Source organism: Scyliorhinus torazame, chromosome 11 (assembly GCF_047496885.1).
Source record: "Scyliorhinus torazame isolate Kashiwa2021f chromosome 11, sScyTor2.1, whole genome shotgun sequence".
In the NCBI taxonomy this organism is placed as follows: Eukaryota; Metazoa; Chordata; class Chondrichthyes; order Carcharhiniformes; family Scyliorhinidae; genus Scyliorhinus; species Scyliorhinus torazame.
Genome location: NC_092717.1, coordinates 244375252 through 244389937, shown reverse-complemented (window position 1 = coordinate 244389937; position 14686 = coordinate 244375252). Strand labels below are relative to the sequence as shown.

The window sequence follows — 14686 nt, the reverse complement described above, 5'->3', positions numbered from 1 at the left end:
CCTTGAATGTTTGCCAGTCGCGTGCACCGCAAAGCGAGTTTCTTTTTTTTTTTCTAGCCAGCTCGTTATAACCTGTGTATTTGTATATATTTATCATCAAGAAATACCAAACAGCAACGACCACACTTAACATGAGATTGTTACTGTTTTTAGGTCCTCTCCAGCAATATTCAGGGCAGGAGGAATACTACAGTGATCAGTTCTCTCATGGACAGGTTACCCCAGAGAGTATGAACCAGCAGTATTATTCTGATGGTAATATTTGCCTATAACCTTTTTATTTTGTATTTTTTTTGTTGTCCTTTCTGCGTCCTGTTGCACACACTCACACTCGGTCTGATCCCACTGTTCTCACCCTTTTCTCTCCCCCCCCCCCCCCCCCCCCCCCCCCCCCCCCCCCCGTTGGGCTGGTTTCAATGGTACGAGCTTCACAGCTGGAGTTTTTGGTGAGGATAGTTAGACACTTCCAGCTCGGTTCGAGATGTGGGGACATTGCAGCAAAGAAACGGGCTCCACACGCGCTTTCTCCTGTTCATCGCTCACCCAAATCTCTCTCTCTCTCTCTCTCTCTCTCTCTCGCTCTCTCTCTCACAGCATATTCTCCTTCTTCCCTCGCTCACACATTTCCGCCTTAAATATATTGATGTGCCCCAAAGTTCTTTTTTTCGAAAGGAAAGCTCTATTTAGGAGTCCGTCGAGCTGGGAGGATTTCTGGGCAATGGAGAGCCAGCTGGTTGACTTCCCTGTAATTAAACATTTTTTTTTGAGGGAGGGGGGATTCGAGGGGTAATCATAGCTCTGGTCAACACTGGACCAATGGAAGCAGAGGTTTCTTTCAGGTTTGCGAAGGGTTTTGCCGGAGTGGGGAGGAGGCGTTTCAACTCGCGGGAAGAGCAGTAACCAGGGGGAGAGACGCGTGAGGTGTTTGACAAAAGGACCAGAGGTGGAGATGAGAATTTTTTGCCCCCACCCCACCCCACCCCACCCCACACACAGTGATGTTGTTGTGATCTGGGACGCGCTGAATGAAAGGGCGGTGGAAGCAGGTACGACAGGAACTTTCAAAAGGGGGCTGGATGAGTGCTTGAAAATGTTTGCGAGAGGTTGGGGTTGGGGAGGTGGCTGTGGGGAGTGGGACCAATCTCGATAGCTCCTTCAAAGGTCCAGCATCGGCAGAACGTGCCGAATGGTCTCCTGTGTTGTGATTATATAATTCTGACTGAGTTGCGTGCGAGATTACGTTTCTCGATGGTTCATGTCCGGTTTTAGCCCCGTTATCTTACCAGGCAGACCCTCATTCCACCGGGAAAATAAAGGGGGAGAAGTTGCTCTGAGAGTTCTAATTGGATTTATTAGCGACCATCTTATATTCGTGTTTATCTTTAGTTTGATCTCTTTGATGTAACAGTGATCTCAATCATAGCTTTTAAGTGCTGGTGCCAAAACCCCTCCCTATTAAGAGGAACAAGATGTCGGCCATTAGAAATGGACACGATGACCGCTTTTTTTTTATTCGTTCGTGGGACGTGGGCATCGCAGGCTGTGTCCATCCCTAATGGCCCTTGAGGGGGCAGTTAAGAGCCAACCACATTTCTATGGGGCTGGAGTCACATGTAGGCCAGACCGGGTAAGGACAACAGATTTCCTTCCCCGAAGGGCATTAGTGAACCAGATGGGATTTTACCGCAATCGAGAATGGTTTCATGGTGATCGTTGAGACATTTAATCCCGGATATTTTTTATTGAGTTTAAATTCCGTCACTGGGTGTTTCTGTTGCCTGCACCCTGTCTGCGGATTCCTATTCCCCAGACTGGCGCGGGGCAGTCATTTCTGATCTCTGGATTGGCCGCTCACTTTGGAAAGGAGTACTTCAGTTTTCCCTTTGAATCCCGAAGCTTCGCTCCCCGTGACCATCCCTCGCAGGTTGGTTGTGGGTGACAGAATTTGGAGGGATGGTATTCCCGCACCGGGCTCCTTCTTTCCTCCTGCTCTCGATGCAGCTGACGCCGTCCCGGAGTTGCGAGTGGGGAGGTCAGCTTGTTACCACCTCTCGTCGCTTGGGCCCTGTACAGATTAGCCGGTCAGTACAGCTGAACGTACAGACTTGCAGGCAGATAAAAACAAACCCCGAAGATCGCCGTGCAGGGCCCGACAATTGCCGCATCTCTCTGTATTCCGCTCCTGTGTCATTTAAGCGGGTTGCTTGCCTTCATTGTGGTGCATCGGTCGGTTCGTCCTCATAAACTTGCACCATAATCAGGGCCACTCTTGTTCATGTCTCGTGGGAGAGCGTTACGAATTGTCGGATGGAATCTGACGTGTCGGCAAATGCATGTCGTGAAACCTGATTTGGTCGGTCAACGTGAATCAGCCAATGAAGGAAGTACGTTGTCGTGTTGTAATGTAGGAAGTGCGGCACTCCGTTTGCTCACAGCAAGCTCACACAAACAGGAAGGTAACACTGATCTAATGGCCTGTTCCCGTGGTGTGTTTCATAGAATTTACAGTGCAGGAGGAGGCCATTCAGCCCATCGAGTCTGCACCGGCTCTTGGAAAGAGCACCCTACCCAAGGTCAACACCTCCACCCGATCCCCACAACCCAGTAACCCCACCCAACACGAAGGGCAATTTTGGACACTAAGGGCAATTTATCGTGGCCAATCCACCTAACCTGCACATCTTTGGACTGTGGGAGGAAACCGGAGCACCCGGAGGAAACCCACGCAGACACGGGGAGAACGTGCAGACTCCGCACAGACAGTGACCCAAGCCGGGAATCGAACCTGGGACCCTGGAGCTGTGAAGCAATTGTGCTATCCACAATGCTACCGTGCTGCCCCACGGAGAGATAAATGTTGGCCAGGTTCAAATGGACAATTTGGAAAGCCTTCCACTGAAACAGAATGCGTCATTTGTTGGTTTTGGGGGAGGGGGGGGAGGGTGGGGGCGCTGGGCGGGAGAAGGGTGGGGGTGGGGGGCTTCTCGGAGCAAGCTTGCTAGGTTTTCAGGTAAACTGTCGCGATGCAGACTCGGCCAGTAAGTCACAGTGTCTCATAGGCTATATCGGCGGAGGGCAACCTGTGGCCCCTTTGGGTTCTGGTGGCGGCCCACGAGGCGTTGCGTTAACCGTTGCCCGCGGGCACGGTCCCCACATTCCGCTGATTTCCAGCCGCGTGGTTTTTTTCCCGACCGGTCTGACTGAAGTGATCTGCGAGGGCGAGTACTAAAGCAAGGGCGAGTGAAGTGAGGAGCGTGCTGACAACATTGACTGAGCGAGCCGTGCGCTCCCTCCGAGTCCAAACTGTAAATATTTATTTTGTTTTTACCATTTGAATTTGCTGACAATTTTATTGATATAAATGGTTAAGTATTTTCTATAACTTCTGAAATATTCAGCGTGCATTAAATATATTTAATCTTGTTGACGGTAGCACACTGTTGCTTCACAGCGCCAGGGTTCCAGGTTCGATTCCCGGCTTGGGTCACTGCCTGTGCGGAGTCTGCACGTTCGCCCCGTGTGTGCGTGGGTTTCCTCCGGGTGCTCCGGTTTCCTCCCACAGTCCAAAGACGTGTAGGTTAGGTGGATTGGCCATGATAAATTGCCCTGAGTGTGGGCGGCATGTGGCGCAGTGGATAGCACTGGGACTGCGGCGCTGAGGACCCGGGTTCGAATCCCGGCCCTGGGTCACTGTCCGTGTGGAGTTTGCACATTCTCCCCGTGGCTGCGTGGGTTTCACCCCCACAATCCAAAGATGTGCAGGTTAGATGGATTGGCCACGCTAAATTGCCACTTAATTGGAAAACAAAAATAATTGGGTACTCTAAATTTATAAAAATAAATAAATAAATTGCCCTGAGTGTCCAAAAAGATTAGGAGGGGTTATTGGGTTGGGGCGATAGGGTGGAAGTGCGGGCTTAAGTGGGTCGGTGCAGACTCGATGGGCCGAATGGCCGCCTTCTGCACTGTAAGTTCTATGCCAAACCAGGCACCTTACCTGCTGCCCCAGAGTGCGGTGGGACAGTGAGTAAGGAGGAGTTAGACAGATTTTTAATTGGTAATGGGTTGAAGGGTTATGGAGACTGGGCAGGACGGTGAAGTTAAGGCCAGGGTGGCAGAGCAGACTCAATAAGACCTAGTTCTGCTCCTTACAGATGACTAACATCATTCCGTAATGTTTTCGCATTCATAGAACATACAGTGCAGAAGGAGGCCATTCGGCCCATCGAGTCTGCACTGACCCGCATAAGCTCTCACTTCCACCCTCTCCCTGTAAGCCAATAGCCCCTCCTAACCTTTTTGGTCACGCACGGCAATTTATCATGGCCAACACGTCTGACAATACCATAACCTGCACGTCTTTGGATTGTGGGAGGAAACCCACGCAGGCACGGGGAGAACGTGCAGACTCCGCACAGACAGTGACCCAAGCTGGGAATCGAACCCGGGACCCTGGCGCTGTGAAGCCACAGTGCTATCCACTTGTGCTACCTTGCTGCCCACATTCATCTGTGGGTCGACTGTCCCTTATCTCAGTGCTCCAAGGTCACGACTCTTAGTGGGGCCGAGACATTCCGATCCTGTTGCACCAGCAATTCTCACAGACAGCCTCAAGGTTTCAGCTTTTTGATGCAAGTGAGCTCTTTCAAACGTGATATAATTTTCCCTCGGTCCCAATACCGTGGCACTTATTTCTAAACTCGGGTGTCCTACTTTGGCTTTACCCACTTTAACCAGGACAAGTTTCTAATGACGCCAAGTTTCAGTGATGAGCATTCTGCTTCGTAACTTAATGACCTCTCACATTATAGTTTGTGCCACAGAGTAAAGGAGGAGTTTGTACTGGCAGCCGGGTCAGTAACCAGAGGAAGCAGGTTTTAGATAAAATTCCCAGAGGGAGAAGGTGAGAATCTTTTCCACACAGCTGAGTTGTTAATAGAACATAAGAAATGTGAGCGGGAGTAGAACACATGGCCCCTCGAGTCTGCTTCATCATTCAATACAAACATGGCGCATCTGCCTCAATCCAATTCCCCGCCCGCTCCCCCCAGTCCTTGGAGCCCCTGATAGGTCGGGAATCTGTCTTACACACGTTCAACAATGGAGTGCCACTATCCCCCGTACCCTGAGACTCCGTCCCGTCTTTTACTTTCCCCCCCCGGTCAGAGGGCAAGAAGTCTGTGTCCACGGAATTGGAGAGGCACTTGAAGGAACTTAATTGGCAGCTCTTCCAAGCAGCCAGAATAGGTGTGATGGGTTGAATAGCCTCGTCCTGTGCTGTTTCAGTGTACGAAAGCAGTGCATGCAGAATACAAAAACCACATTAATGAAGTAGTCAGATGTGTTACTTATAAAGGGGAAAAGTGACTTCCGGTTGCGGCTATGCGGAGCTAAGTCGCACGTTCGGCAGCTCCCGCTAAAAACGGACTTTTGGGCTCTTTTTAGGGCCCGCAACGGCGCTTGTTCGACATTATCCGGTGTGGGAAGAGGACAGCAACATTCCCCCGATAGTGTATGGAGTGGACCAGGAGTGGGGCCATTTAAAAAGGGGCATTGAAGCAAATAAAGGTGCGATGGAGGGGGACCAAGATGGCGGCGGGCGGAGACCAGGCAGCGTGGAGGCAGTGGGCGCAAGAGCAGCAGGAGCTTCTCCAGCGCTGTTTTGAGGAACTGAAAGCAGAGCTGCTGGAGCCGATGAAGGCTTCAATCGATAAGCTGCTGGAGACCCAGACGGCCCAAGGGGCGGCGATCCGGGAGGCCCGGCAGAAGGTCTCGGAGAACGAGGACGAGATCCTGGGCCTGGCGGTGAAGGTGGAGGCGCTCCACAAGAAATGGCAGGCGAGGTTCGAGGAGATGGAGAACCGGTCGAGGCGGAAGAACCTGCGGATCCTGGGTCTCCCGGAGGGGCTGGAGGGATCGGACGTGGGGGCCTACGTGGTCACCATGCTGAATTCGCTGATGGGAGCCGGGGCCTTTCAGGGGCCCTTGGAGCTAGAGGGGGCCCACCGAGTGCTGGCGAGGAGGCCCAAGCCCAGCGAGCTGCCCGTGGGCGGTGCTGATGCGGTTCCATCAGTTTGCTGATCGAGAGTGTGTGTTAAGGTGGGCCAAGAAGGAGCGGAGCAGCAGGTGGGAGAACGCGAAGGTCCGGATCTACCAGGATTGGAGCGCGGAGGTGGCGAAGAAGAGGGCCGGTTACAACCGGGCAAAGGCAGTGCTGCACAGGAAGGGGTGAAGTTCGGTATGCTGCAGCCGGCGCGACTGTGGGTCACCTATAAGGATCGACACCATTATTTCGAGTCCCCGGAGGAGGCGTGGGCCTTTGTTCAGGCTGAAAAACTGGACTCTGACTAAGGGTCGGGAATGAGGGGTCGCGGTGGAGGGGTGGTTGGGGATTGTTGGGTTGTGTTTCGAGGGGGGGTTCTTTGTTTTTGGGGGTTGATTTGGCATTAAATGGCCTAACCTTTACTTGGGTCCGCCGGGTGGGCTTGTGGGGAGGGGGGTAGATAAACTGCTTGGGGGGGGGGGGTGGGGGTTGATGGTCGGTAGGGGAGATGGGGCCCCGCGGGGGGAGGGGTGGGGAGAGGCCTGAGTTGGGGGTAGTGGGACCGGGCCTGGAAAGGGAGCTCCGCCAGGGGAGGCGGGGACGGACGAGTGGAAAGCGCGGGTTTTTTTCCCGAGCTAAGGGCTGAAGGGGGCGGGGCCGGAGCTGGGAAGCGCGGGCTTTTTCTCCCGCGCTGGGAGGCGCGGGCTTTTTCTCCCGCGCTGGGAGTGGAATGAATGAGATCCCGCTGGTGGACAAGGGGGAGGGAGGGGTCGTTTCACACTTTGGGGGGGGGGGGGGGAGAACCGGGTTGCTGCTGGAATGGCCAAGGGGGAGCTGGAGTTGGTAGAGGAGGTTGGGGCGGGGTCTGCCGCTGTGGGGAACGGGCCGGGCGTGGGGTGCGGGCGTGCGGCTGGCCGAGGAGGGGTTATGGCTAGTCGGCGGGGGAGAGGGGTGAGTAGCCCCCTGATCCGGCTGATAACCTGGAATGTAAGGGGACTGAATGGGCCGGTCAAGCGGGCCCGGGTGTTCGTGCACCTGAAGGGGCTGAAGGTGGATGTGGCCATGCTTCAGGAGACGCACCTGAGGGTGGCGGATCAGGTAAGGTTGAGAAAGGGGTGGGTAGGGCAGGTGTTTCATTCGGGTTTGGATGCAAAAAATCGGGGGGTGGCGATCTTGGTGGGGAAGAGGGTGTCGTTCGAGGCGTCGAGCATTGTGGCAGACAATGGCGGTAGGTATGTGATGGTAAGTGGCAAGCTGCAGGGGGAGCGGGTGGTGTTGGTCGATGTATACGCCCCGAATTGGGACGGTGCGGGGTTCATACGGCGTATGCTGGGCCGGATTCCGGACCTGGAGGCAGGGAGCTTGATAATGGGGGGGGGGTGGATTTCAACACTGTGCTGGACCTGGCATTCGATCGCTCTCTCGAGGACGGGCAGGAGGCTGGCGGCAGCCAAGGTGCTGAGGGGGTTCATGGACCAGATGGGAGGGGTGGACCCATGGAGGTTTGCGAGGCCGGGGGCCCTGGAATTTTCATTCTTCTCCCATGTTCACAAGGCCTACTCCCGCATTGACTTTTTTGTCATGAGCAGGGTGCTGATTCCGAGGGTGGAGGATACGGAGTACTCGGCGATAGCCATTTCTGATCATGCTCTGCACTGGGTGGACCTCGAGTTGGGGGAGGAGAGGGACCAGCGCCCGCTGTGGCGCCGAGAGGTGGAGTTACTGGCGGACGAGGCGGTGAGCGGTCGGGTCCGGAAGTGTATAGAGAGATACCTGGAGGCTAATGACAATGGGAAGGTGCAAGTAGGGGTGGTCTGGGAGGCGCTGAAGGCGGTGGTCAGAGGAGAGCTGATCTCCATTAGGGCACAAGGAGAGGGGGGAGAGGAGAGAGAGGGAGAGGTTGGTGGGGGAGATGGTGAGGGTGGACAGGAGGCACGTGGAGGCCCCGGAGGAGAGATTGCTTAGGGAGCGGCGTAGCCTCCTGGCTGAGTTCGATTTGTTGACCACCAAGAAGGCGGAGGCGCAGTGGAGGAAGGCGCAGGGGGCGGTATATGAATACGGAGAAAAGGCGAGCCGTATGCTGGCGCACCAGCTTCGGAAGCGAGAGGCAGCTGGGGAGATCGGGGGAGTTAGGGATGGAGGAGGGAACACGGTCCGAAGTGCGGTGGGTATCAATGGAGTCTTCAGGGACCTCTACGAGGAACTGTACCGGTCTGAGCCCCCACTGGAAGAGGGAGGGATTGGTCGCTTCCTGGACCGGCTGAGGTTTCCGAGGGTGGAGGAGGGGCAGGTGGCGGGGTTGGGGGCGCCGGTTGGGTTGGAGGAGTTGGTCAAATGGATAGGGAACATGCAGGCGGGGAAGGCACCGGGGCCGGATGGGTTCCTGGTTGAATTTTACCAGAGGCATGCGGACCTGCTGGGCCCGCTGTTGGTAAGGACCTTCAACGAGGCAAGGGAAGGGGGGGGGCTCCGCCCCGACGATGTGTGGAGCGCTGATTTCCCTGATCCTGAAGCGGGACAAGGATCCGCTACAGTGTGGGTCATATGGGCCGATCTCACTCTTAAATGTAGATGCAAAGTTGCTGGCAAAGATTTTGGCCATGAGGATAGATGACTGTGTGCCGCAGGTCATACACAAGGATCAGACGGGGTTCGTGAAAGGGAGGCAGTTGAATACTAATGTACGGAGGCTCTTGAATGTTATAATGATGCCGGCGATGGAAGGGGAGGCGGAGATAGTGGCGGCGATGGATGCAGAGAAAGCCTTTGATAGGGTAGAGTGGGGGTACCTGTGGGAGGTGTTGAAGAGGTTCGGGTTCGGGTAGGGGTTTGTCAAGTGGTTAAGTTGCTGTATGAGGCCCCGGTGGCGAGTGTGGCCACGAACAGGAGGTCAGAGTATTTCCGGCTACACCGGTGGACGAGGCAGGGGTGCCCCCTGCTCTTTGCGCTGGCGATTGAACCCCTGGGCATGGCGTTGAGGGAGTCGAGGAACTGGAGGGGGCTGGTGCGGGGTGGGGAGGAGCATCGGGTGTCGCTCTATGCGGATGATTTGCTGCTTTATGTGGCGGACCCGGTGGGTGGGATTTCCGGAGGTGATGAGGATCCTTAGGGAGTTTGGAGATTTCTCCGGGTACAAGCTTAATATGGGGAAGAGCGAGTTGTTCGTGGTTCACCCAGGGGACCAGGAGAGGGGGATTGGTGAGCTCCCGCTAAAAAGGGCGGAGAGGAGCTTCAGGTACCTGGGGGTCCAGGTGGGTAGGAGCTGGGGGGCCCTACATAAGCTTAACTTCACGAGACTGGTGGAGCAGATGGAGGAGGAGTTTAAGAGGTGGGACATGCTGCCACTCTCCCTGGCGGGTAGGGTGCAGTCAGTTAAAATGACGGTGCTCCCGAGGTTTTTCTTCCTGTTCCAATGCCTCCCCATCCTGATCCCTAGGGCCGCCTTCAGGCGGGTGAACAGGAGCGTTATGGGGTTTGTGTGGGCGCAGAAGACCCCGAGGGTGAGAAGGGTGTTCCTGGAGCGGTGCAGGGATGGGGGGGGGGGGGTTGGCGCTGCCTAACCTTTGTGGGTATTATTAGGCCGCCAACGTGGCGATGATGCGTAAGTGAATGAGGGAGGGGGATGAGGCAGCATGGAAGAGGCTGGAGATGGCGTCCTGTGTGGGCACGAGCCTGGAGGCGCTGGTGACGGCGCTGCTGCCGCTTCCTCCAACGCGGTTCACCACGAGCCCGGTGGTGGCAGCTACCCTCAAATTTTGGTGGCAATGGAGACCTCACAGGGGGGAGGTGGGGGCCTCGGTGTGGTCCCCGATTCGGGGGAACCACCGGTTTGTCCCGGGGAGGATGGACGGAGGTTTTCTGCGCTGGCACAGGGTAGGTATTAGAAGGATGGGGGACCTGTTTGTGGACGGGAAGTTCGCGAGCCTGGGTGAGCTGGAGGAGAAGGTCGGGCTCCCCCCGGGGAACACCTTCAGATATATGCAGGTAAGGGCGTTTGTCCGGCGGCAGGTGGTGGAGTTCCCACTGTTGCCGCCATGCGGGGTCCAGGACAGGGTGCTGTCGGGGGTGTGGGTTGGAGAGGGGAGGATCTCGGCAACGTATCAGGCGATGCAGGAGGAGGAGGAGGCCTCGGTGGAGGAGCTAAAGGGTAAGTGTGAGGAGATTGACGAGGGGATGTGGGCAGATGCCCTAGGGAGGGTGAACTCAGCCTCATACAGTTTAAGGTGCTGCACAGGGCTCACATGACCGGGACAAGGATGAGCCGGTTCTTTGGGGGTGAAGACAGGTGTGTTAGGTGCTCAGGGAGCCCAGCAAATCACACCCACATGTCCTCGGCATGCCCAGCGCTGGAGGACTTTTGGAAGGGTGTAGCGAGGATGGTGTCGGGGGTGGTAGGATCCAGGGTCAAACCGGGCTGGGGGCTCGCAATATTTGGGGCGGCAGAGGAGCCGGGAGTGCAGGAGGCGAAAGAGGCCGGAATTCTGGCCTTGGCGTCCCTGGTAGCCCGGCGAAGGATTCTCCTTCAGTGGAAGGATGCGAGGCCCCCAAGCGTGGAATCCTGGGTCAGCGACATGGCAGGGTTCATTAAATTGGAGAGGGTGAAATTTGCCTTAAGGGGATCGGTACAAGGGTTCTTCAGGCGGTGGCAACCGTTCCTAGACTTCCTGGCAGAGCGTTAGAAGATGGTCAGCAGCGGCAGCAACCCGGTTGGGGGGGGGGGGGGGGGGGGGGGGGGGTTCGTTTTTCTTGAGTGGCCGTGTATATTTGCCTTTGTGTTGATGAAGGCTGTTAATTTATTATTTATGTATATGGGGGGGGCTTTGTTCTTTTCTTTTTGTACTTTGATTTTGATATTTTGTGAAAATTTGAATAAAAATTAGTTTAAAAAAAGTAAATAAATAAAGGGGGAAAGTAATGACAGCTGATCTGAATGCCCCCCGTCACTGGCTGATAAAATGAGCGCTTCTGATTCCTGGTGTAGCGTCCCACCCCCACCTTCGGCTAATCCTGCTGAATTGCTTCCTGCTGCATGGAAGCAACGAGAGGCTGGTTTTTAAAAGCCAAGGAAAGCGGTTTGCATTTACAGGAAAGTCCTGTTTTGGGGGAACAGGTCCGGGGGCCAATAAAATTCCGTGCAAAAAGGATTTTCCTAAAATCTGGTATTGTTCACCTTGGCTGGATCAGCAGGCCAGCAGCCTCTCACTCTCGTCCATGGACAGATCTCCAACTCTCCCTGAAGCAGGGAAGTACCTGGAGTTGAAAGCACGGAGGGCTGCCCTGGAGGGCAGCACGATAGCATTGTGGTTAGCACAATTGCTTCACAGCTCCAGGGTCCCAGGTTCGATTCCGGCTTGGGTCACTGTCTGTGCGGAGTCTGCACATCCTCCCCGTGTGTGCGTGGGTTTCTTCCGGGTGCTCCGGTTTCCTCCCACAGTCCAAAGATGTGCAGGTTAGGTGGATTGGCCATGATAAATTGCCCTTAGTGTCCAAAATTGCCCTTAGTGTTGGGTGGGGTTACTGGGTTATGGGGATAGGGTGGAGGTGTTGCCCTTGGGTTGGGTGCTCTTTCCAAGAGCCGGTGCAGACGTGATGGGTCGAATGGCCTCCTTCTGCACTGTAAATTCTATGATGAAAGGGAGGAGGTTAGGTCCGAAGAAGAATGAAAAATGAAATGAAAATCGCTTATTGTCACAAGTAGGCTTCAAAATGAAGTTGCTGTGAAAAGCCCCTAGCCGCCACATTCCGGCGCCTGTTCGGGGAGGCTGGTACGGGAATTGAACCGTGCTGCTGGCCTGCCTTGGTCTGCTTTCAAAGCCAGCGATTTAGCCCGGTGTTAAACGGGCCATGTGCAGGTTAGGTGGGGTTACGGAGATGGGGTCGGGGAGTGGGCCTAGTTAGGGTGTGGTTTCTGGGAGTCGGTGCAGCCTCGATGGGCCGAATGGCCCCCTTATGCACTACAGGGATTCTATGGGTCTCCGAACAAGACCAAGACTCAACATCACAGGTTGTTGGAGCTGCGTCCTCACCGCCCCCCCCCGGGTATAGCCGTCTCCCCGGGGGTCGTGTTGCCAGGAGCCGTGACGTCCTGCGGCTTTGGCTTCATCCGGAGGGTACGAGGCGCTGGAGGCGATGGTCGGAAAATCCCTGGACTGGGCTGGCAGCTCTCAACAGTGTGACCCTCTGGGAGACGGCTGTTCCCGGGACCGGGAAGCTCCTACGGCCAGCGACATCCGAGGATTGGTCTTGTTCTGACATCCAACCTCCTCCCTTTCAGTTACAGCTACGTCTTGTATTGCTGAGGGGAGAGATGGAGATCTGTTAATATCCCAGCCTCGCCTTTCCCCAGCTCGATTATAATTGCCCAATTTGTCCCCGTCTTTGTCCGTAACCACTCTCCCCTCCGAGGTCCGTGCGTACTTGGAATGACCTCTTCTGGAGATTTACTTCTGTTAAACGCGAAGGTGGTGATCCTTAAAAGTCAGCACTCCCTGCTTTCACCCACAACTTACTGAGGCGGGATTTTCCTGTAAGTGATTTCACGTGGTTGAGGGATTTTCACAGTAACTTCATCGCAGTGTTAATGTAAGCCTACTTGTGACAATAAAGATTAAAAAAACAGGCTGACTGTAATACAATACTCCTTCACCCCACATATATCTCACAGGTGGACACATGATTTTAAAGGATATCGCAGGTTAAAAAATATATCTTGGACTGTAATGTTCTCAGTGAGTTTACACTCCATGTAAACCAACAGGCCAATAGTGGTCCGACACATCACGCTCTGAAACCAAGTGGCAGATACCACCCAAAGCATCCCCTGTGGATTTTGCACCAAATTGCCCCTGGATGCTCGTCATACTGTTCGCCAACTGGTCTCATAGGAACTCTGACCTCCACAGTCGTGTTTGCAAACTCCACCCTCTAAACAGCACGCCATTAAACCTTCTCCCAAGCAGCACCTTCTCTCGTATGCTTCATCATGGATCCACTTCCAGGATTTCAGTCTCTCCTTTCAGAATTCCTCTGCCCTGGAATGCCACTGGCGTTCAAGCTTCCGCACATTGTGTCAGTGCCCACACCAAGAAAACACCACTGCTTCACGGGCTGTATTAAGGTGTCACCGACCTTCGGATTGTTTCAGATGTCTGGCTTCTCGCTCGCCAACTTCTCCAGGTCTGTACCTTTTCTGCTCTGGCTTTAAGTGGGAGCCTTTCTCTGCCCCTTTAACTTCAGTCAACTGCACCTTGTTCAATTTCCAGCTCCTTTAGTCCCTTTGACTTTGTGGTGTTCTTTGTGTGTGTAAAACTCAGAATGGATAGTGTTTGTAGCATGCACAAAGAACCACAAAGCTATGTTGAATTAACAAAGCTAATTTTATTACACTACTCTCAATACAGTTCAAAAACTATTCCTACAGCTAGCAACATATAATACAATTACTATCTGCACTATAATTAACCACCGTCTCTAATGCACTATCTCTTTAACTATCTCTAGACTCTCTGTTCACTATCTACTCTTCCACTGCACTCCCAAAAGTCTGAGGCATCCCCTTTTATAGGTCTGCTCCCCAGCTCCATCTGGTGGTAGAATAAAGTATCACATCAAGTCTTAATGTGCCAGACATTTACACAGAATGTCACAGACTTCTCCTTTATTTCCTGGTTTCTGGAACTATGTTTTGTAAATTCTGGGACTTACCTTTTAGCCCCTTTACTGCTTGTCGGCTTCTGAATGGTTCTGTTTGAACGGCGTCCCCTCTAGCTTCCTAATTCCAACTGCTACTAAAACTAAACCCAAGAGGTCTTTATACCTTAAAGTGGCCCCTGGTTGCGAAGCAACAATCTAGTCTTCCTTTCCACTTGTTTGTTTTCAAGTCATAAACTCTCATCACAATGCAGGCACAGTTTGTAATGAAACCAGAACACTCAGACACGTAAACACCTTTGTTTAACATTAATCGAAGTACAGTTTCAACCCTTTCCTACACTGAAGCGCACAAATAAATTTGCCTAAATCTATACCTTGTTTCTAATACCCAAAAATACAAATATAAATGACTTAAACTGTTTTCGGACAATAGCAAGAAGTTCCGAAGTGTTTCACCGGGGCGCTGTTAGACATACTTGACACATGGAGTGACCAAAGCTTTATTCGGGTACGTTTTGAGGAGTATCTTGGAGAGAAATTTTGAGTTTGGGGGGGAGCGGGAGGGGATATTTCAGAGCCCCCAGCAGCTGACGGTGAGGCCGCCAAGGAGGGAGCGATTAAAATCGGGGATGCTGGGGCAGCACGGTGGCGCAGTGGGTTAGCCCTGCTGCCTCACGGCGCTGAGGTCCCGGGTTCGATCCCGGCTCTGGGCCACTGTCCGTGTGGAGTTTGCACATTCTCCCCGTGTTTGCGTGGGTTTCGCCCCCACAACCCAAAGATGTGCAGGGTGGGTGGATTGGCCGCGCTAAATTGCCCCTTCATTGGAAAAATGAATTGGATACTCGTTGGATACTTGTTTTTTTTAAATCGGGGATGCTGCAGAAGGCGGGATTGGAAGAGGAGGGGGGGGTAGAGATCTCGGAGTGTTGTGGGGCTGGAGGAGGCTGTCCGAAATGGCGAGGAGCGAGATCACAGCATTTGAAAACAGAA

The 14686-nt window shown here is 53.9% G+C and overlaps 1 protein-coding gene across 4 annotated transcripts in view; it reads left to right on the top strand.

Moving 5' to 3' along the window:
• Window positions 1–14686, top strand: part of LOC140385888 (protein SSXT-like) — a 118258-nt gene that overhangs the window by 57164 nt on the left and 46408 nt on the right. For 3 of the 4 annotated variants that reach the window (XM_072468502.1, XM_072468504.1, XM_072468503.1), the window contains exon 6: window positions 154–255. The exons of the other annotated variant lie outside the window; for it this stretch is intronic. In XM_072468502.1, coding sequence (XP_072324603.1) covers window positions 154–255 — 102 coding nt within the window. The remainder of the gene's footprint in view (window positions 1–153; window positions 256–14686) is intronic. 4 annotated transcript variants of the gene reach the window in all.